Source organism: Acanthisitta chloris, unplaced genomic scaffold (assembly GCF_000695815.1).
Source record: "Acanthisitta chloris isolate BGI_N310 unplaced genomic scaffold, ASM69581v1 scaffold23290, whole genome shotgun sequence".
NCBI classification, from domain to species: domain Eukaryota; kingdom Metazoa; phylum Chordata; class Aves; order Passeriformes; family Acanthisittidae; genus Acanthisitta; species Acanthisitta chloris.
In genome coordinates this window covers 43,424-66,467 of record NW_008651492.1, presented here as the reverse complement: position 1 = coordinate 66,467, position 23,044 = coordinate 43,424, and the positions used below count along the sequence as shown (strand labels likewise).

General features: G+C 42.0%; 1 protein-coding gene across 1 annotated transcript in view; it reads left to right on the top strand.

Annotated features, from left to right (window-relative positions):
- The window catches only part of CDH20 (cadherin 20, type 2), a 37,904-nt gene that overhangs the window by 659 nt on the left and 14,201 nt on the right, over positions 1-23,044 (top strand). The window contains exons 2-7 of the mRNA XM_009073549.1: positions 6,410-6,704; positions 8,411-8,530; positions 11,714-11,881; positions 13,709-13,896; positions 18,798-19,051; positions 22,506-22,642. Coding sequence (XP_009071797.1) covers positions 6,410-6,704; positions 8,411-8,530; positions 11,714-11,881; positions 13,709-13,896; positions 18,798-19,051; positions 22,506-22,642 — 1,162 coding nt within the window. The remainder of the gene's footprint in view (positions 1-6,409; positions 6,705-8,410; positions 8,531-11,713; positions 11,882-13,708; positions 13,897-18,797; positions 19,052-22,505; positions 22,643-23,044) is intronic.

Here is a 23,044-nt window from a genome sequence, read left to right as displayed (position 1 = left end):
AGAGACTCCTACAATGTCAAGGCAAAGCAAGGTTATATTGACATAAAAGGATTAGGAGAGAAAGGAAGAGTTTGTGATCATTCTTCTGTCCATGATCAAGTCATCTGGAAGCTGAAATTCACAATCAAATTAAATAGCCAGTTTCTCTTGAAAACTGACATTTCCATTTTTGTTTTCTGCAAATCTATAGGGTCACAGTATCTTCTGGCTTACCACAGTAGGTATATTCTGTGGACTATAGAGAAGTTGCTCCACATCTAGAAGGGTAGAGGGACAGCTCATTAAATCCAGTCATGAAGGCTTCTGGTTTTGGATCCCTGATACCCCAAGAACCTATACATCAGTACAGAGATGTGTAAGATGTATTCCTGAGCTCATCCTATAGACTTGGTAGTCTTTTGCTTTAGTTTTTTGTAGCTCCTTGAGGAATAGGCCAATGGAAATCAGACCAGTGATGTCTGCCATCACAATCTGCCTCATTATAACCACCCTTCCTTTTAGTTTTTTTCTGACTGTTTTTAAAGAGTCTGAAGTGTTTTAAGTATTGACTCTGTTATCTCAAGGTTTATGGTCAGCCCCGCATTTGCTTCTAATAAACACTAAGATGACAAATCTGGAAAAAAAATGTGGAGGTGACAGTTACTGTGCTTAAGTGTTTGAACAATACAGTTAAGATTTTACATGCCTAGAATACCAGATACTGCTGTGATGAGTGGAGACCACATACAGGGATATATGAAAAATAAAAAAACTAAGAAATAAGGGTAGGAAATAATTCGTTTAGATTTCATTGCTTATTTTTTACATGAGATAGGCTCCATTTTTCCCTTCCAAGCTATCCATCTGCAGGGAAAAAAAATGTATATCCAGAGGCACAGTTTGGACTTGTATTTATCATTCTACAGCCCCATAGAGTTAAACTGTGCTCTCAGTCACACCAGTATAAATCAAAATGAATCCACGGGCTTCAAAAGACCTCCTCCTGATTTATCCCTGTGTGACTGACAGGAAGATGTGCTCTCCTTCCTCCCACAGCAATGGCATTACTAGTGATTGCTGCCAAATGAGACCTCATTAGTCTTCATTCATCTGTGCACCTAGCTTTTCAGTTCTTGATATCTCTACTGATTAAAGAAATTAATATTTGTTTTTGTGCAATTCCCAGCTTCGGAACAAGGGCCAGACTTATGATTTCACATACTTGGTTACATCTGAAATTACTTCAGGCTTGCACTGTGAGCCGAATTTTAGCTAAAATAAGTCCTGGGAGAAACCGATTCATCTTTGTTTTAGACTCGATGGTGTCATTAGGAGAACAAATACTTGGCACAGCCGACAGCACTCTTGAGCTCGTCGGCACTCAGCTCTGCTGGAGGGAGGGAGGCAGAGACAACTCTTCATGGTCTGTGCCTGCCACACAAAGGCCCAAGCTGCCATGAGTGAGCTCTCTCCAGGGCTGCCTACACCATGGCTGTGTTAGCACTGGGGTGCGCACGGGGCTAATTAGCTCCCATGGTTAACAGGGCCAATTAGTCCTACGCACTGCTGAGCTGATATGGCTGGATCGCTCTGAAGGTCTCCTAACTCAGCACTGCTCCATGTAGTCCTGGCACTAGGGAGCCCTGCTGCCGATAGGGGCCTCTGGGGTCACACGTTTCATCTTCTCCCGTCCCTGAAATGGGTGCAGAGCAGCCAGACGAGCAGTGGGATCAACGCCGTGAGGGCTGCTGTGAGGCAAATGCATGCCCTTGCCTCATACAGCCAGAGAGACACAGGTGCTCAGAAGAAGCAGCAGCCTACCACACAATTCACTGCTTGCCTGCTTTCATGCTGCCTGTGTCTTAGGGATCCTTAGGAAAGGGGTCAGCAGGGAGTAGACTGTGGGCTGAATTAATTGTTCTGGCAGGCCAGAAATTTTTCAGCTTGAGTCACCCCAGGCTGATGCAAAAATAACTCTGTAAAGGCTTGTGCAGAGCAGGGCAGAGGTGCAACAGGGCTCCCAGTCTGCCACTGGCTACTCGCACCAGCCCTCCAAAACAGCCCTTGGTCCCATGCCAGGTCAGGCAGGGCCTTTTCAAACTGATACCACCCATGACATCCTGAAACATCCTGGTAGCCAGGCCTTGCTTTTCTCCATCTGCTCTGTCCCAGCCCCTGTCAGAAGGAGAAAAAATGCAGAGCATAGATCCAGTTGTACAGCTGTTTCTGGCTGGCTGCATATGACTGGAGCAACCCAAAAAGCACTTTGACTTGAACCATAGATCCGGGCTTGCCTAATAGGATTTCCAAAGCTGCTATGATTCTATGAACTTTCCTACATAACTGTAAGGCAAGGTGCAGAATATCGTCTGGATAGAGAAATGTAAAGAAACTTCCTGAGGTGAAGTTAGTACAATTTTTGCTTTTCTCTAGTGTTCATGATAGTGATTTAAAAGTATTTCAGCTTCAGAGGATTCCTAGTCCTGTCACAGATAAATACAAGGCTTCAGTTTTCCTAGAGATAGCCATTATTGGCTAATAGGATGAACTAGGGAAACCAAAGCCCTTCATTTGCTACAGCAGGTATTTTCCACATTCACCCAGCAGTCTAAACTGTGTCGGTAATTGAACTGGGAACAGACTTCACCATTTTGCCATGTTGGAGACTCTCTAACCCTGTTTCAAAGGAAAGAAGCATTTGAACCACAGCAGCCAAATGAGCGAATAAAATGCATCCTTTCCACAGACTATCAATCATAGAATGCACATCAACCAAACTCACTCATGCATCCTCACAAAAATCCCCTGCGGGTGCTACGTCCCTGGAGGCAGAGAAGGGCGAGCACATCAAGGATGGAGTCACAGACCAGTTAGCAGAGCTGTGTGAGTCCTCCCCTGAGCTGCTCTGTGCAGCACCACTCTCTTCCACGTGCCCTTTGCTGGGAAACATGTCATTTCGATGCAGATGTAGCACCCTTAATTTTTTGTATTATTCTCAGCAAAAGAAGCAACCCGAGTCGACACAGTTAAAAATTTCTCCGGAATTATTAGCTTTATTCCTCCAATAGTCCGTTCCTTAATATGGAGGAGAAAGTACAAATGAATTGCTCCTAGACTGCGTCAGTCACGTGACAGCACAATTTATTGCACCACCCATAAAACAGAGCCAGCTTAAAACTAGATCACCTTTCCAACAGTGACTTCTACATACACTCCAAAATACAGCATCCTGATGTTAGGTGTGGTGTGAGCTTCAGTCCCCTCAGACACCAGATTCTTTCAGATTTATTGCCGTCTGGCAGTATTATGTCTTTTATGCTCTTTTTTGCTTTGTCTAGAAAGAGCAGGTTATACAAGACACTGCAAAAGTGCTGCTAGCATTTCTTACTGCCTAGCCTTGGTTGAGACCCAATGTTTTCAACAAATCACAGTTAGACAGAGATCCTCTTGTACTCCCAAATTCTTAATAGCGTGCCATGTTCATTCCTTGTTTTCTCCCTTCACAACTGCATTCATTCCAAATAGGGCTTTGGACAGAAGGTGCAATTTAACCCATGAGTTTGATTCAGTATCATCTTCTAAGTCTTTTGAACATTCCTGAACATCTGTTGCTATTTTTAAAAATGCTTCCTTCTTTCTCTTCTTTCTTGTACTCCCAAATTCTTAATAGCGTGCCATGTTCATTCCTTGTTTTCTCCCTTCACAACTGCATTCATTCCAAATAGGGCTTTGGACAGAAGGTGCAATTTAACCCATGAGTTTGATTCAGTATCATCTTCTAAGTCTTTTGAACATTCCTGAACATCTGTTGCTATTTTTAAAAATGCTTCCTTCTTTCTCTTCTTCTTTTTCCTGTTCCTTTTCCCTTTTTCCTTTTTTCTTTTCCTTTTTTCATTTAATTTTCTTTTTTTTTGTTTCATTGTCTTTTCTTTGACTTTGAATTTGACTTTGACTTCTGTTCAGTTTTTTTTAACTTTTCCTTATTTAGTGAGGACTTGTTGATGTTCCAAAATACATTTTCTTCCATCAGGCCCAGCTCTAAGTTCCCAATTATGCCTAACATCTGTATCTGCCTCAGCAACTGCGTACTTTTACTGGTGTACTGATGCACTAAAACAAATGCCCAAGATACAGATTAGTGGTTCTGAATCAATTGGAAAAGCTGTAATAGTGTCCTCCTTCTGGAAGCATCCTGTTTACTAGCTCCTACAGTGATAATCTCTGAGTTATGGTTGTGTAGGGTAAGTAATGACAACCACTGTCCTTTTTTTTAAATTAATCACAATATGGTGTTTCCTGAAGATACATCACTTTGCAGTCCTGGCGCCTGCATGTGAATTAATACACATGACAGTCAACTAAATTTAACTGTTCACCACTGCCAAATTTTTCTGGCCTTGTTCTTCCACCATTTAGCTAATACATCACCTAAAAGATGCCAGCATTCCCACAATGGTTCAATGTGTCTCACGTGCCACAGCCACTACAAGGAATAGTGGCTAAGTGAAAAAGTGAAATATCAGTGACCCAAGACAGACATTGCCACAACCTGCACCTTCAGCTCCTGCAGCCACATTACAGTGCTGGTGCCCTTAATGCTGACTGTCCCAGCAGTCATTAAGAGTCAATGGGCCACCTACATACAGACCTGTCTGCAGGGTGGGACTACCATAGAAAATGGTGAGAGCCCACCTCAGCTGAAATCAGTCTTACCCTAAAATCAGGCGTGGGCCCAAGTTTTGCATAAGTCATGTGCTGCACTCTGAGAGACAAGTAAGCAAGACAACCTCCAGAGAATGAGCGTCTTCTTACCAGGCCCTTCACTGGAGAAAAAGGTTTTTCAGCTCCCCAGTCAATGGGACCATGTGCCCTCAAACAGCTGAAGAGCTGTTCCACTGGCATTAGAAATACTTAGGTCAGATAAGCCAATTTGTCCCTATTAAATTTTTTCCTATGTGATGAGTTATAGTACAGTTTTTTGTGTGTTTTTATACAGCTCAGAGATAAGATTTCTTCTTTCTTTCTTGAGAGAATAGCCTGTAATCAAATGTATCAAGTTTGACTTCTGCTTTTCAACACAAATTATCCATTCTCTTTGGATTCTTTCTTCAAAACCTACCAATCCTGTGTTCATATATTCAATTTATTGTTCTAAGATTTTTCTCTCTAGTGTAAATATTTACCCATATTTAGCCCCAGTCCTGCAGAATTACTCCCATATGTCCTTTGAGCTCATTAAACACACACTCAATTCTGACCATATTTCTGAGATAATTCACCCACACGTATTTAAAGATGTGCTTAACTGAATCCAGGCCACTTTGACCACTTTTCTTAAAAATTATTATTTATCTTTTATTGATCTCTGAAAATGTTAATCACACTGGAAAAGAGTATTCACACCTGAACAATTTTGATTATTGCACCTTGAATCTATTGCCTTCCTGTTTTATGGGACTAAACCAATACCATCTCTGGACATTGGTCTATTCCTCATAAGCATGGAAGCAAGAGCATACCATTGTGGATTTTCAGAGTGTGAGTGAAATTAAGTGGTTTGTTTGTCTTTTGATAGTCATTTCAGTATTTCATGGGAACCAGGTGTTTAACAGAATGTAGTCCTCAGAATGATTTGCTTCTCTGTTTTAGATGATAATTAGCACTGCATTTACTTTTGCTCTGTTCTGTTGCATTCACAGCTATCTGTGGCTGCTCAGAACTAATTAGCAGCCATGCAATAAATCCATTTGCTAATTTCCTAGAAAATCTGGGATGCCTCTCTTCTCAATAGCGTGCCATGGATACAATCAAATGTTTTTTGTTGCTTACCTTACCTACCACTTCTTTCCTGAAGATGTAAGGATCCAGACTAATTTTATTGCTAAAATATTCATGGAAAAAATAAAATTAAATATTTCTGAATCATAACAGTTACTGAGTTGCTCTCTCATCCTTCTTTTCCCTTGATCGTAAATAGATTTGCCTTATTTGCCCCAATATTATGCTACTCCTGTAACATTTGACACCTCTTAAGCCACATGAGCACGTACAGTCTGCAGCTTTGCTGATCTCACTTCATTCCAAGCCTGGCAGTGAGTCCTTCTCAACGGCCATTGCAATAGGCAAAAGATAGTTATTGTGTTATGTGAGATTTCGAAAAGGCACAGAGCCTGTTCCTGTTTGGGTGCCTCTGCCTTTTCTTCTGGCACAGCTGTGGGTGCAAACAGGAAGACAGGAGAGGGTTTTTAATTGCAACTCAGCAATACAGACTTTACTGAGTATTTGCCTCTTTTAGCAAAGCAAGTTCATTAAAACCAGATTGTGAGTCCCAACAGTGAGACCAAAATGCTCAGGATGATCACGTGCTTAGTGTTTCTCAGCAGCTGCTTACCCAGTTCATGGTCTAATTGAATCCTGTTTCTTTCTGCAGCTCCACTCTGACATGGACAGGGGAGATGGTTCGATCAAATACATCCTCTCAGGAGAGGGAGCTGGTATTGTGTTTACAATTGATGATACGACAGGGGACATTCATGCCATTCAGCGACTGGACCGGGAAGAGAGGTCACAGTACACCCTCAGAGCACAGGCTCTGGACAGGAGAACAGGCCGGCCAATGGAACCAGAGTCTGAGTTTATCATCAAAATCCAAGACATCAATGACAATGAACCCAAGTTCCTGGATGGCCCTTATGTAGCCTCTGTTCCAGAAATGTCACCTGTAGGTAAGGCAGATTTTGTAGAGTCTGTTTCCCTTATAAGCTAATTGGAGATGGCCACAAAAACACAAGTTCCCTGACTCCTTGGACTCGTCTTTTGCACCTTGTACAGGAGCTGCAGGACAGAAGAACTTCCCTCAGGGTGTATGGCTGCTGTAGAAGAGGGACAGCAGGATTTACGTCAGTGTCTGCTGGGCTCCTCTAAAAGCAAATATGCCAAGGGAAGCCTGAGAGCTGAAAAAAGATGTGATTCATACATGCCATGCTCAGACAACTCACTGTAACATAGTGCCCCTTCTCCCCTGCCATAAGATGGTAGCAGTAGTACTGACCAATAGACAGTCATTACCCTCCAGAAAGTAATGCAGTTTTAGCAATCTCTTCTAGTTTGTACTGAGAGTTCAAATACTGTCCAGGAGCTCTTGAAATCATGGAGACATGAAAACAGTAATTAGCTCCTTCTAGTCCATGTAAGCCTGCATTAAACAAAGCCCAGCAAATCCTGAGATTCTGGTACTATTTGCCCTCCACTTTTAGAGAATGAGATCATGTTGAAGACAGTCCTGTTATTGCAATGCAGAAGACAAACAGCAGTCTTTCTATCTACACAAGTCCTGAGAAACCATTTCCATATTAGAAATCAAATGATCACATAAAATACTGGTTTTCTGGGCTTTTTTCTTCCTTTTAGAATTGCTTTTTGGCTTTTTGCTTATTGCTTTTTCGCTCTGTGACATCACTGCAGAGATAATAATACCATATAAATCTCATGTCCTGAGGTTACAGATATGCTTCAACTTCTCATTTTTCAATATTATGTTGACATAAAGCTAGAGACAAGCATCAAATACAAAATTTCCAGTCAGAAATAATGTTTCATGATTGTAATGGCTAGCTAGAATTCAGATTTATTTTCCAGTGCTTATCTAGTAACACTGGATTTGTTTCTAACACAAAACATTATGCAGAAGGCTAGATACATTCATAAAGGCATTGTCTGACATTTTAAGGAGTCAAAACTCACATATATTTCAGTTGTGCCTCACCTTCTCCTTGTTCTTGATAAATTACATCACCTGCAAGCCATTACTAGCTTCAGAGGAAGCAGACCTTGAAAACCAATTGAAGAAAGAAATATATATGCCTCTGTGTGGATTTCAAAAGGCACTTCAGCAGTGTATAATCTCTAGGCCATGCAATGTAAACTGCAATCCCACAGAGAGATTATCTCAGAGATACATCCCTTTATGCTTGCTATTTCTGTACAATTTTCATTCCTTAGTCAACATACAGCATCTATGGGCCTGCTCAACATTTTGTGGTTTATGTCAGCATAGCTATGAAACTTATTTGAGCTGCCCATAAATAACATTTAGAATCAAGAAAAAGGGAAAAGAAGCAAGCAGTATATAACTATCATCTCTCTGCAAAGCATAACAAAGTACTATTAGACTAGCAATTCTGTAACTGTGGTCCATAGAGTACTCGCTGGTTTATATCTTCTTATAGACGCATGATGAATTAATGTCTATTAATTCCTTTAGTGCTAATGAGCTACAAGTATGAGCAATAAGTACAAGCACTATGAGCATCAAATGAAGAAGTTCAGTGTGGGAATGCTCTTGTTCGTCATTTCAATTTACTTTGAACTGTATACTTTTCATGCCAGCTCTTTATCCCACAAGGTCTTACTTTGATGGTTTTTCTGTCAGGCACCTCTGTTATCCAGGTGACAGCGACAGATGCTGATGACCCAACCTATGGGAACAGTGCAAGAGTGGTATACAGTATTCTCCAAGGACAACCATATTTCTCTGTGGACTCTCGGACAGGTATGTTATTTCATCAGGGAATGAGTCAGTGTGAAAACCAAAAGAAAAAGTTGCAAGCAGAAAGTAAGGGCAGTGCATCATGGCTGTGGTCAGAGAAAAGTATTTCTATGGTTTGGAGACAAAATAGAGCACCATCATGCAAAGGCTGAAGTAGCACTGTGGTAGTGTGTGCTAGAAGAAGAATGTGCTTTTTCCAGTGACATATTCCTCTGAATGACCATATTCTGCAGTTCAGGATCTGGGTAAATTTGATGCTGTAAATACTCTTGCTGGGTTCTATCATTTCAAAATGTCTTCAGCAGATCTAATTGATAACAAGGCTTAGTGGAAAAAAAAAAAATCTATGAACCAACCAGGACTGGAAAGTGCAAGCTAAAGGATTCAGTTATCTGGAGTAGTTTTACCTAAGGGTGTTCTTGTTAATAACCTTAAATTTATCTATAGGACACCCTCTCTCTTTTCTTTGTATATCCAAGGTTTATATTCAAAAGAGGAATCTGACAGATTTTGACAGTTTCTAAAGGGCATCTGTAGTGCTAAGGTCAGAAACTCAGGAGACGATAGTCACTGCTGAGCCCTAGGGGACAACATAGAAAAAACACTGAATAATCTACTTCTGAAAGTTAGCAGTGTATGGAGTAGGTGCTCTAGCCAAATATAAACTTGTATGTGCCATCTTATTTCCTCAGCTTTATTTATATTTACAATATAAATAAAACAGTAATGTTCCTTTTGCAATCAGATTATCAACCACAGACAGATAAGGGCATAATCATAGATTTGATGAGTACCAAATGATTTCTAAGAAAGCAAAGCAGCAATAGGGTCATATCTAGCACAGATTTAACCATTAGTGGGCAACTTAGACATAAGATAGGCACTTAAGTCTAAAATCATGTACTTTATTGGTGTTAAGCCCAGGAAAGTTCTTTTTCTCCACTCAATAATTTCCCAGTCACTTAGACCTGTATCTCTGGACAGGTTCAGAGACCCCTCAGCCTTTAGCTGCTCCAATGGGCAACAGGGCTCCCATTTAGGCTAAGCACTTTTGTGAGCCAGAAACCATTTCCCCATCACAAGCACAGGGCTCTAATTGGCTTCCCCTGCAGGATTTAGTAACCAGGATTTAGTAACCCACAAAATGCGATTGCAGTTCTGACATTCTTCTAAAACAGACCTAAAGCATAAATGATTACCAGCTCCTTTATATTGATATACTGATTAAAACAACTAATAGTGGACAACTCATTTCAGTACACTCCTCTTCTAGAAGTATTTGGGTTCCTTACTGTTTACCTCCAGACCCAACCTTTATTACCAGAAGTGTGTTTCTGTTCCTATTCTGTCACTGGCCTCACAGGTGCTGAACAAATGCCTATGTGAAAACACAACTTCAAAGTAAACTGAGAGCCTCCTCCTTCCTTTTTCCAGAATACTTTTACAGCCTGATTACAATCATATTCCCCTAGAAGACAGAAAAAGTAGATTTGAATTCCTTCAGGCAGAATAGGCAAAGGCCCCTGAAACTTCCTAAGAAACCATTTAGCTCTTATAGAAAAGACATCACCTCTGCCCTTTACTACTTTTTAAAAGACCACAAACCTTACTCAGTTTAGTGGAAGAAATGGTGCCGGCACCTTTATATCGGAAGACCTGACAATCTGAAACTTTTCATAGTGTTTTCCATAGCCCTAATTAAGGTTTTAATGTTCACCACCACCCTTAGCATTTCTTTGCTGACTGGTTGTGTGCAGCAGCAACAGATGCTCCCTGCTAAGCATGACTGCTACTCTGGGTCCCTCTTCTGGCTCTGAGTCCTGGTGTCCTGGACTGGCTCTCCTCTAGGGACCAGAGGCCCCCAAAGACAGGCATGGTAGTACCTGGGGTTTAGGTACTGATCTTTTTTTTTTAGTTCAAGACTGTTCTGTATTAATGACAAGCCAAGAGTGGAAATTCTCTACAAAGTATTCATATATGGAGAAAATACTTCCCACAATGCTAAGCATTTTCATATCTTATTTATATCTATGGGAGCTGAGGAGTCACTCAGCTTTGCAGGATGGGACTCTGAAGAACTCCATGCAGCAAGATTAAAACAGTGCACTGCAAGTCGTTCAGTACCGGTCGCTCTTTCTTCCCTTCTACACACAGTGATAATAGCCAACGCAATATCTTTTTACTGCTTTTTTTATTAAACCCATACATTGTCTTTCTGCTAAAAATAAAGACTAGATGCAGATCACTCAAGTTAATAGTATCCTGATGTGCAAGTGCTGCATGTTGAGCCGTGCAACTGGGATGGTGCCTAGGCACGCCACATATTTGCCCCCAGCCGAGAGGGCATCCCAAATGCATTGCTTGCGAAGACCATCGGTGCCCTGGGGAGTGTCCCCTGGCAGAGCACCCCAGGCTGCAGCCCTGCCCACTGCACTCTCCTGCCCGGGGCTGTCTGGCAGTCCCGCCGGCGGTGCTGGAGGCGGGAGGAGTGGGTGTCGCTGGGAGCACTGGAGGATGAACCTCCAGGAGACTCGGATCCATCCCGGCAGCGCTGCCCGGGCCGCTCTCGGAGCCGCTATAAGAGAAGTGTTGCTGCCACCTCATGTCCTCTCGCAGTAGTGTTACCCCGAAGGGAAGGGACGCTGCGGTGTGGAGGGAGCAGGGTGACCCCCTGGCAGTGGGCACAGCCCTCCCGAGGCTGGAGCGTCTCCTGACATTCTGCTCGCGCAGCCCCAGCCCGGGTGCCGAAGGGCACATGTCAGCTGGTCCCCAGGACTGCGTGTGTAGGGACACTCTGGAAAACTCGTCTTGATGGACCTTTTAACTAAGCACATCACTTCCAGCTTTTGAGCAGAGATGGTTATCCTGAGCAGCGCCTTAATTCTACGTAGCACTCTGTGTTCCCAAAAAGCCTTTCCTTGGACGGCAGCATTTTAATTTTGAACAGCCAGCCTGCCCCAGAGCTCATGCGTTTTAACTGGGCTTCTTTAAAATTCACACCTTCTGTTAACCTAGATTCAACTTGGGTGAGTTCTACTGTGCCAGGAAAGGTGGGACTGAATGCAGAGCCTGGTCTCATTCTTGACATAGGGAATGCAGGAGCAAGAGCCCTCCACCACCTTCTTTGTGTACTCTTTAACTGCCATTTCTTTTGTTCCCCAAACCCCTTTCTACCCTCCATCTCAGGCTTAATTAGAACAGCTCTAATGAACATGGACCGAGAAGCAAAAGAATATTATGAAGTGATTATCCAGGCCAAGGATATGGGTGGACAGCTGGGAGGATTAGCTGGAACAACCACAGTCAACATCTCCCTCTCTGATGTCAATGACAATCCACCCAGATTTCCACAGAGTGAGTACTCGCTGTGCCAGAATGGGCAAAAAGGAGTGGCTGAGTTATGTGGTTGCTGCTTGTTCTCATGACAGCTATTTTCAAACTCATGATAGTGACAATTAGAGATGGGTGGAATTTCATATCAATATGGAACTCCCCTTCAGAAAAATGCCAAAATCAGGCTTCACCACCTTGCCTTTGAAAAAAGGTTTCTGACCTCCAAAATTATCAAACCCAGCATTTTTTTAAAGAGTGGAAAATTAATTCACAAAAAAAGGAAGAACGCTTCTGTTCAGAACGCTCATGGACATTGTCTTTGACTGCTAATTGCTGCCCTGATTATCTTTTCATCCTATCTCCAGAAGGATGTCTGTCAAATCAGGGACATGTGGCGGTGCTGGAAGTTGAAAGATAATTCATTCAACACTCCAGCCAGGCCACGGCAGGGGAGCGTCTGGTAGCTGTGCTGCCAGTGTGGAGTGGGTTGTCATACAGGCTGCTCTCCAGGAAAGGTTCATCTAAACCTTGGCAGTGTACAGTTAAACCCTAAGACATGTAACAGCCAGAGTTAGTGGAACACAAAAATAAGCAACTCCACTCTTATCAGAAATGTTACTTTGTATTTACAAAAGTGAACCTCCAAGCAAGATTTGCAATATTTTGCTCTTTGTTATTAAGATTGTTTTGTCACATTTATTTACATAATTCTATATTACTGTTAAAATTTTGAAATAATCTTTTCAGTCTTGATTGGACTAAATCTTTCAAGGCATACAATTTTATTTTAAAGAAAGCTCATTCTTTTGGTAGTATAAATCAACCTCAAGCCACTTTGGTTTATTTTTCTCATCTAGTTGTGAAATGAAAACTTCTGCAGTTCTTTTTGTTGCTATTATCCTTCTCCATCTGTTTCTGCATGTTGCACTGCTAAATCAAAGTGTTCCACTAAGATCAGCAAGAAGTCTCAACTTCCACTTTTCTTCTTCTGTCAGAGTAACTTGTTAGGCACAGCATTGCCAACTGTGTTTTGAAAGTGGCATGAATTGTAACCTATATAAAACACTTGATTAAGAAAAATGACAATAGCTCAAACCCTATCCTTGGTGTTACTCTGCCTTGTAAAGCTGGTGGAGTCAATGGAGAGAGTGAAGTAAGAAGGTTTGAAAATAAAGTATGATGGCAGAGAAATATTTTAGATACGACATTTACATTTTCATAATACACTTTTAAAATAGCACATCGCCCTTCCCCAGGCTTGCTGCTAACCAAAAGAGCAATGCAGCAAATGTGCTCAAAACAGAGTTTGTAAGGAGAGGCAGTGTATTTAATAGAGTAACTGGTAAATTTGGAAGAAACAGGCAAGCTCCGGAGCTTTGTTCAGGGCTGAAAAGAAGTTTGCAAGGACTTGAGAAAGGATTTGTGGTGCACAAAACTTGTGTTTATTCCTGCAGTACAAGCTGATCTAATGAAAGATGCCTGTCCTATTAAATCTGTTTCATATCCTGCTTGATGTCAGGGCTGCAACAGCACTGGTGTTAATTACTGTGTTTTTCTGGTTGAAGTTCCTATTTCCAGGTGTATTGCTGTTTTGAAAAGAACCCATTCAACAAACCTGTTGATATAACAAACACCTAAATAAAACTTTCCCAGGAAATTCAGCCCAGCTGTGGCTTTTTAAGGGAATCACATTGCTGTTGCAGCTTTGGGAAAGGTACTACAGACTCCCTGCAGGCTCCCCAGTGTTGTGGCCTGCCCTGACCCACTCTTTGCATTACTGTGCAGTTTGCAGTTCCTTTTCACAGACTTTTTTTTTTCTCCTCTCTCCCTCTCTGGTGCTTGTACCAGAGCATTATCAGATGAGTGTGCTGGAGTCTGCTCCCGTCAGCTCCACTGTGGGCCGTGTGGTTGCTAAAGACCTGGATGAAGGCATTAATGCAGAGATGAAATACAGCCTTGTGGATGGAGATGGACTGGATGTCTTCGATATTAACACTGATCCTAATTACCAAGTTGGCATCATAACTGTGAGAAAGGTAGTAAAGTTTCCTTTTTATAGTAATTTATATAGCTAACAGTCCTGGTTACATTTTATATGTGGAATATTCCCTTATGCCTGCAGTAACTTGGTTCCCATTACATGACAGTAGCCCCTTTCCTGCTATAAAACACAATTTCTTTAACATTTATTGCTAAAATATGAAATCAGACTGCATTCCTAGGAGCAACTTTTAAAACGTGGGGACAGCATTAGCATAAACATATCTTTTCCCACTGAGGGAGTGTTCTGATTCACTATTTATCTATTTAAATATTCTCTGTAGCTTAATTATCCTACAATGCAAGAAATTAGATCAATATTTGCATTTGAACTGTACATATTTTTCACTCTGGTGTTCCACAAACAATAATAAAGCATGCCGTAGAATTATTTATAAACCAATAAAACCCAGGCAGTGGTTTTTTTTAATTGCTGCTTGAAGATCCATAAATGCTAATTAGGCTAGAAGAAGCTGCCTCTAAAATGGCAGCTGTGAAACTGCTAGTACTCTGTACCTCAGGCTATGTGGGAAGGCATTGAGTATTTTGCTTAGGCTCCCTGCTATAGGATATTTATTCTACAATCCTACGTAAATGCTAGAAGTTCAACTCTGTTTCTAGGTTATGAAATTGTAACCATATTTCTGCCTAAGCATATCTAGTGTAGTAATAAGGAAGAATAGTTCCCATTTAAATAGCCTGGGACTAAATTGTGCACTAAAATGGAACAATACATGAGGGAGATTTGACCTTGCAAGCCTCTATGCCACACAGCAAAGCATTTAAGCATGTATTTATGGTCATCTTCTTCCAAATCTTATTTATGTATACTAGTTCCTAAAGTTCAGCATGTTTTCTGGAATGAAACAGAAGTTGAATGCAGCTTCTAATGTGATTTTTCACTCATTAATTGATGAAAGAAAATAGTTTCTTTGACATAAATGTGTTAATAAGCTTGACTTTTGTTGTTATGAATACAGTTTTGCTACATGTTCATGTATGCCAGGAGGAGTTGTAAAATTTATGGTATCAATCATACCAGATATGTACTGGTATCAGGTATCCAGCTACTGTACATAAATGTTTGTAGCATACTATATATCCCTATAGCTTTTTGTAATGTAGTGATTTTCAATACAGACATTGGGACAGTTGTCCTTTGGATCCACTCAAGAAAAGAAAATTCAACTGGTGTTGATAGAAAAGGATATCGCAATGGGAGGAGAGGGGAAAGAGAGATAGAAAGAAGTTCTAAACCCAGAATGAAACCTTATTTAAAAGAAAGGAAAACTTTCCCTTCAATTTTTCTAGACAAATATTTTCCAAACAAAATAACAAACACTTCTATCGTGGGCATCACAAAGTCAGAATTTACAGTTACTGATAAGACTGCTGCTTGTGGTCTTGTGGCTACTTATCTCAGCCCACTAATCCCACAAAATGTTGAGCCCTTCCTGTAGAGTTATAGCTCCTTCCAAGCTCCCTGCCTGTGAGGCTGATGCTCACCCCACCTCCCACTTCTCCTTGCCTTCCCTTTCACGCTGCCCCCGGCAGGCAGGGTGGTGGGTTACCCAGCCAGCACGGCACCCAGAAGAACCCTGTCCTGCCCTGTCCTCCTCCCCTGGCACTGCCCAATCAATCCCTTTCTCACAGTAGGTCATGCTAAATGCCCCCTGCGTGGTGCACACCTCAGTGCCTGTCTCAGCACTCAGGAAAGGAAGACAAGGACAAGAAGTGGTTTCCATGGGTTGCCTCTCCTACTGGCTGTGTTTTGCAATACACTCCATTCACAGGCAAAGGCAACTTGCTTGCGCTCCCCATGGGACCAGTAGTGGGAAGAGGTTTGAATGCATCCATAAGAGACAAATCTGATGAGGAAGGAAGTGGTGTTGAGGCATTGGCACAGGAGATAAACAGAAGGAAAAGCCATGTTTGACAATTAAGTAATCCAAGGCAAACAAGCGCATCAAAAATGTGATGGTCTAGCACACTTGTTTAATTTCTCTCATTTTTCTAGTTTGATCATTCCAAGTGATTATGTGTTTTCATAATGTAGTTGGGTTTTGTAGCTATTAAGTGTCTGATTTAACTGCTCTTTTTATAACATCTTTTTAGTGTAGATCCAATGTTTCTCATGCAGTTTTTCTCACATGGGAAATCATTAAATATAATGGCCTCTTCGTATATATTTAGGCACCTTTGTATTGCACATTCCATGTCAGATGGACAATATGTGTTGCTTCGTCCTGTGAATATATCTTACTGCTATTTTCAAAAGGCATAAATATGCAACTTGTAGACCATAATGACTCTGCAGTAATGGATATTATGTTTGTACATCTCACCAAATCCTTGCTGACAATGCTATGCTGCAGTGGTAACTGACTTACCAGGTGGAACTAAGGGCGGCAGAAGCAAGTTTCAGATCATCCGTTTGTACCTGCTGCCACAGATTGCACAGTTTGTGCTGTATTGCTCACTGTACAGCATCTCCAGCAATACTGGACTGTCTTCTCCCCAGCACAAGAAACCAGTTCCCATCCAGTCTTCATTTCTCACTCCCATGTACTAAATGCTGAGTGAGTTTTGAGTTTCAGCTTTATCATTTCAAGAATTCAAGTCTTTCATCAGGCATTCCTATGCAGGACATCAGTACTGGTAATTTTACTGCAAAAGCATGAGCTTTTGTATGTTACTGCAATGTTTCCACTTCTGAAGAAAGAAGCTGTTGTGGCAGTAGACTAGTACTGAAGACTCAGCTGAATTGAGGGGATGTTTTGAGGCCCACAGTATATATTGCTGCCATGCCTGAGCATGGGAAACTTCTGCTGATGTTGCTTAAACACACCTCATGGCTGCAGAATTGGCCAGCTGCACCAGTGAGCATGGCAGAAAAGAGATGAGTTATGACTGGCCAAGGATGACTTTACTGCTACAGTAATGATCTTTGCACCTTTGACTTCCAGTTGCTTTGGCATCCTCCTGCTTTTCTATTTTCCTGCCCATCTCCTTGCCTCTGTCTGGTGGCTGGTCTTCAACTAGAAAGAGATGAAAGCAAAGGTGATGGATGGGAATGGCATATATCTTACTGTAGTCTGAATGAACCGAGGCTGTGTGTGGTAATTCCACACATGACACTCAAATCCCTATGTACCAATAAAGCCACTCTTTTTGAAAGATATTCATATAACAAATAGGAGAATGCCCCACTGGGTGTCCCTGAGAATTAGCCATTTCTTTCCTGGTCAAAGTTTGTCTTGCTCAGGATCTGTGCAAGCTAAGGGAATTCAGCTGTGCTGGTTTTCAGCCTCAAAACTCCCCAGATTATACAAGTAAAGGGTTGTGACCATTTAACCACAGTGGTATTGCTTGTAACTTCTGACAGCAGCTTGAGAAGTCTGACTGTGTCCTCAGTGAGCTGTACGTCATCTGGTGAAAAATTGTTGTATAATTTGGTCTAATCCTTCTGTACTATGATTCTGGTTTGTCCAATCCTTTTAGTTATTTCTTACCAAGAGTGGTACATTGCACATTAAATATGGAATTGTCCATTTAGTTCTAAGCAGGTTTTTGGATACACCATATTTTCTTCAGGGATCTGTGAGAAGAGGAGGGAAAGGAGATGAAAAATTTATTATTTGTTGTTCTTATAATTAAAAATCATAGAATCATAGAATTTAGAATTTTAGGGGTTGGAATGGGCTTCCAGATCATCTAGTCCCAACTCCCTGCCATGGGCAGGGACACTTCCCCACTGGTCCAGGTTGCTCAAGGCCTCATCCAGCCTGGCTTTGAGCACTGCCAGGGTTGGGGCATCTAGTACTTCCCTGGGCAACCTGTCCCAGTGTCTCACCACCCTCACAGTAAAAAACATTTTCTAATATCTAACCTAAATTTCCCCTCCTTTAACTTGAACCCATTACCCCTTGTCCTATTACTGCAGTTCCTAGCAAAAAGTCCCTCTCCAGCTCCCTTGTAGGCCCTTCAGATATTGGAACAGATACTGAACAGCCCCAACTTCCTCAGCCTGTCTTCATAGGGGAAGTGCTTCAGTCCTCTTAACTTCATGGCCTCCTCTGGACTTGCTCCAACAGTTCCATGTCCTTCTTATGTTAAGGACACCAGAACTGCACACAGTATTCTAGGTGGGGTCTCACAAGAGCAGAGGGGGAGAATCCACCTCTTTTGACCTGCTGGCCACACTCCCTTTGATGCAGCCCAGGACTCGATTGGCTTTCTAGTCTGCAAGCGCACACTGATGGCTCATTGTGAGCTTCTCATCCACCATCTCACCCAAGACTTTCTCCTCACTGCTAGTCTCAATTACTTCCCCACCCAACCTGTAGGTGTGCCTGGGATTGCCATGACCCAGATGTAGGACCTTGCACTTCATTTTGTTAAACTTCATGAGGTTTGCATTGACCCACCTCTCAAGCCTGTCAAGGTCCCTCTGGATGACATCCCTTCCCTCCAGCATGTCGACTGCCCCGCACAGCAAGCTTGTGTGTTCAGCAAACTTGCTGAGGGTGCTCTCAATCCCACTGTCCATGTCACCAACAAAGATGTTGAACAGTGTGGGCCCCAGCACTGACCCCTGAGGGACACCACTCATCACTGGCCTCCATCACTGGCCTACCCACCGAGTGGTCCATCCATAAAAATGCATGTCTCTCCAATTTAGAGACAAGGATGTTGTGCAGAACAGTGTCAAACACTTTGCAAAAGTCCAGGTAGATTATATCAATTGGGTTGATAGTTCATCATAGTAAAGATTTATTTTAAGAAAGAAGCATCAGTTTATGTTAGAAGGCATTTTTTAACTTCTGAAAATTAAAATTTTCTGGCCTAAATCATATAGCTCAGTGTGCCTAATGGTAGATATATTTTTTCTCCTCAGCCTTTAAGTTTTGAGAGCAAGAAAAGCTATACCTTGAAAGTAGAGGGTGCCAACCCTCACCTGGAAATGCGATTCCTGAACCTTGGTCCCTTCCGTGACACCACCACCGTCCACATCAGCGTGGAGGATGTGGATGAACCTCCTGTGTTTGAGCCTGGCTTCTACTTTGTGGAAGTGCCTGAGGATGTGGAGATTGGAACCACCATACAGATCATTTCTGCCAAGGACCCAGACGTGACCAACAACTCCATCAGGTCTGTTGTCATTTTGTGTCTTCCCCCACAAGTGCTCCCTGGTATGTCTGGTTAGTGGGGCAGTGATGGGGCTGAGGCAGCACAGGTGAGAGGGACTCTGTCATTTCAGCCAGTGGTAGTCACCAGTGGGTGTCATTAAACAAGACCTCATACACTGAGGGGTTCTGCTACAATTGTCAAAGCAATGCAGGAGCTCACCCTTTTCTGTGGTATGGAGAACATCAGCATCTAGCCTCACAATGAGCTTGTCAGGCATGTCCTGATAGCATACATTAAAAGCAAACCCCACATTCTCACAGCTTTGCTGGTGCAAAACCTGAGAGCATCACTGAGAGCTTGCTGCCATACCGATGGGAAGGTAGTCTGTTTCAAAGCTTGCCTTTGTCAACAGTTCAGATACACAGGTACACTTGGAGTAGATTGAATGCGTGCTAAAAAATATTCACAAACTGCTAAATTATCTAGTTTCTGGGCAAAGCTGAAGAGCTTGATATTCCCATAAGGAGTTAAGAAAGGTAAAGGTGTATTTACAGCCACAGGAGCTTCATAGCTGCAAATGAGCAAGGAGCCAAAGGAGCAGATTTGTGTGATCACAGGGCCCCCCCAGCCACTGCCAGCCCCATTTATCAGAGCAGAATGTTCTTCTCTGAGGCCAGCCCACATACTAATTTTCACAACCTGCAGAAGCTCCTAGTGACTGCACATTGGTTATCCCAGCAGGTTGGCTGCTTCTCTCTTCTGAGAGAAGTATTGGGTGTTGAGCTGCTATCTGCCTAACCGTACATCAGTCCAACTTCTGAGCGCTCTGTGTTCAGGAACTGTGCTGGAAAATATAGGAGGGAATTGAAACATGAAGTATTCAGAGGTTTTGAAGAAAATTAAATCTAAATGAGCAACTCTGTAGGCTTCAGCTAGGACATCTGAGCAGACACAAAGCCTGTTCTTAATGATATTTCTTTCTGTGTTACTCCTCTAATTATTTTTTTCATCTCTGCTACCTTAATATACCTATCTTTTCTGCCTGCATTGTAAGATTTTCATACTTCTCATGACATTGCCTCAAATTCCTCAGTAAAACCATTATACTGTCTGCATCACAATTTCATTACCCTAAACTTTTTTCCACTTGCATCCTATTTTGCTGATTACTCTCCAGCATTATCCAAACACTGCAATGCAAACAGCTTTGTGCTAATCTGCTTAAAATAGTATAAGAATAATTCAGAGGACTATCAGAGGGTAGAAGAATTCATTGTTATTTTTAATGAGGTTCTTCTTAGTTTTCTTCAGAGCTTTGCAGTGACTACCCTTGATGAAACAACCTTCTGTAAAGCGCAGTGCATCGCCAAAGATATATTAAAAAGAAGTTGCAAATATGCACAGGCTCCTTTGTAACTGTTCCCTGACAGTTTTCTTCCTCATTTCTTCCCATCTTCCTCCCTTTCCACTTTCCTTTCTTTCCTCCTTCCCTCCTTTTTCCTCCATACATAGTACTTACAAATGTAAATGATTGAGGTAAAGAAAACATGGGGAAAAAGAATAAATACCATTTGTAATTCTGTCTAAAATACAGATGTTCATAACTAGTTCTTCTTGCCTCTCCTGTGGTCTCCTCCATCCATGCCAACTCTGCGCAGTATCAGTCTGGCAATGTTCTAGGCTTGCTCTGCTTTCACTTTGCACATGGCAAGTGAAGATAAGAGAAACAAAAATCCCAGATACATACTTGGTTGCCTGAGCTGAAGTCTATCTGACATTAAAACTGTGATCTGTCCATTTTTTCAAGAACTGAAAAGTCAAGACATATTTTGGAAGGGCTCATTAAACCTTAGGAGAACTCTCAAATCCTCATTTTCTCAGTACCCAGCATCTGGCTCCCACACTGTGCAATTCTGATGGCTGGAAATATGCCATGATTGTTGGTAAATGATTCAGGAAGATTATCTAAATAGTACAGTGGAAACAAGTGTGCAGGAGCAGGTACTATTAACAAGAGAACGTGAAGAATCCAGAAAAAGACTCCACCTGTGCCTCTTGACATTGGTGATTAATTCTGCACCACTAATCACAAGGCCATATTCAATTTCAGGTACTCGTTGGCCTTAAACTGTCAGAGAGAAAATCTTTTTATAGCCCTCATACAAGAATAATTATTATAGCAAAATATAGGAAAACTCGTACTTATTTCCTAAATAAATCATATGACTCAGAAATGTCTTTATTTAAGAAGATATGGGAAGGAATGTGAAAGAGAGGGTCACAAACCTGCCATCTCTCCCTCTTTGATTTTTCTGAAAAAGAGTGTAAGAGTGTTTCCCAACAACATAGTGCAACAGTATTTTATATCCCAGTTTAATAAGTCCCTATATAAAGATCTGGCTGGCATGCTTGTTCCCATGAATGCATTCATGCCAAAAGGAGAAAATTCAGAAGAAGGAACCTTGGTCAGCATCTGTTATTGCTAATGCTTCCAATTCCTATCAACTTTGTTGAGAGAACCAACAAAAAGGAGAATAAGACTGGACTCTGTTCCAGGCTGTAGCATTTACCTAGGCATATGTGTGGCTTTTACCAAGGGATCTCTTACCATGCTAACAGTTAGCTAGGAAGGCAACTCGTACAAACTGCTTGTTAAGAGCAAGGCAGCACGTATGAAGGGTACTGAGTGTTTTACACACCCTGCAAAACCATCCCTCTGACCGACTACAGCAGTGACAGCTGTCAATCATCTACCTCCCTGCCCAAGTTTTCTGGCCTGCCGGTACCACTTCCATCCCCCATTTACGGGTGCAAGAAGCTCATTCCCAGCTCTAAACTGAGATAATATTGGCAAGGCAGGTTCAGTAATTATGATGAATCAACCTCGCAGAGGGAGATGCTTTTCTGAGTGGATAATATGAGAAAGCCACTCATCATCCCCCTGTGCTGACACAGCTCAATCAGTAGGATGCTCCAAGATGCAGGTGGAGTTTATTTCCCTGAAGGAAGAGAGAAAACAGAAGTACAAGGAAGGGAGCCGTTCCTCCTCATCAGCTTAGGTGCTCAGAGAATGAGCTGATGTGCAGTCATTTTCATCCTGTCTGAATAGCGCCCAAGGAAAGGGCATAATTATTTCACTTAGAAAAAGAAATCACACTCCTCACTGGCAGATTTTCTCTGTAAAGCAGATGTTCCTGTGCTGAGCTCTGCCTTGCTTTGAGGCTTCTTTCTCTAAATCTTCCTGTCTTCTGGCTCTATTCAAGTAGTACTCACTGTTAAATGCCCTTAGCCACATGAACTCCCAGTTTTTCCAGCATCTCACGCTGGACCTATACAAGTCAAAGGAGCATATAACTAGGTTGTGGAAGAAAGTGGATCTGCTGTGTATGACAGTATTCCCATTGCTGGGATACTTTGTTGGCTATAACACAATTTTCACAAGGGTTGTATGATTTTTTTATATGTACTTTTCCAGATATTCGATTGACAGAAGCAGTGATCCAGGGCGGTTCTTTTATGTCGACATTACATCAGGAGCACTGATGACTGCAAGACCTCTTGATCGGGAGGACATTTCTTGGCACAACATCACTGTGCTGGCCATGGAGCTGAGTAAGTACATAGATTAAAGAGATACAATAGACAAAGCAGGCTGAGAGACCTGAATTCAGCAATTCACATGTTGTTGTGCACTGAGTGGGAAATCGTATTAACTGAATTACTCTTCTGACATCAACAAGCAAACACTGCATTTTATTTATTTTTTATGCTCCTCTTCACAGGGTGGTGGGAGGCATAGAGCCTGGCAATTAAATGCAGAGTCCTTCTTTTCCAATGCATTAATATTCCAGGTATTTATGTGAAACTCTTCCTGATGTGTTTCCGGTAGAGTCTTACCACTTCAGAAGGACTAGGCAGCTAAAGCAGACACTGCAAAGGCTGCATAGCTGCTAGAGCCGCCAGTCCTACCTGGGAGGATAGAGTGATGCAGGCATTGGTAGGCAGCAATGATCC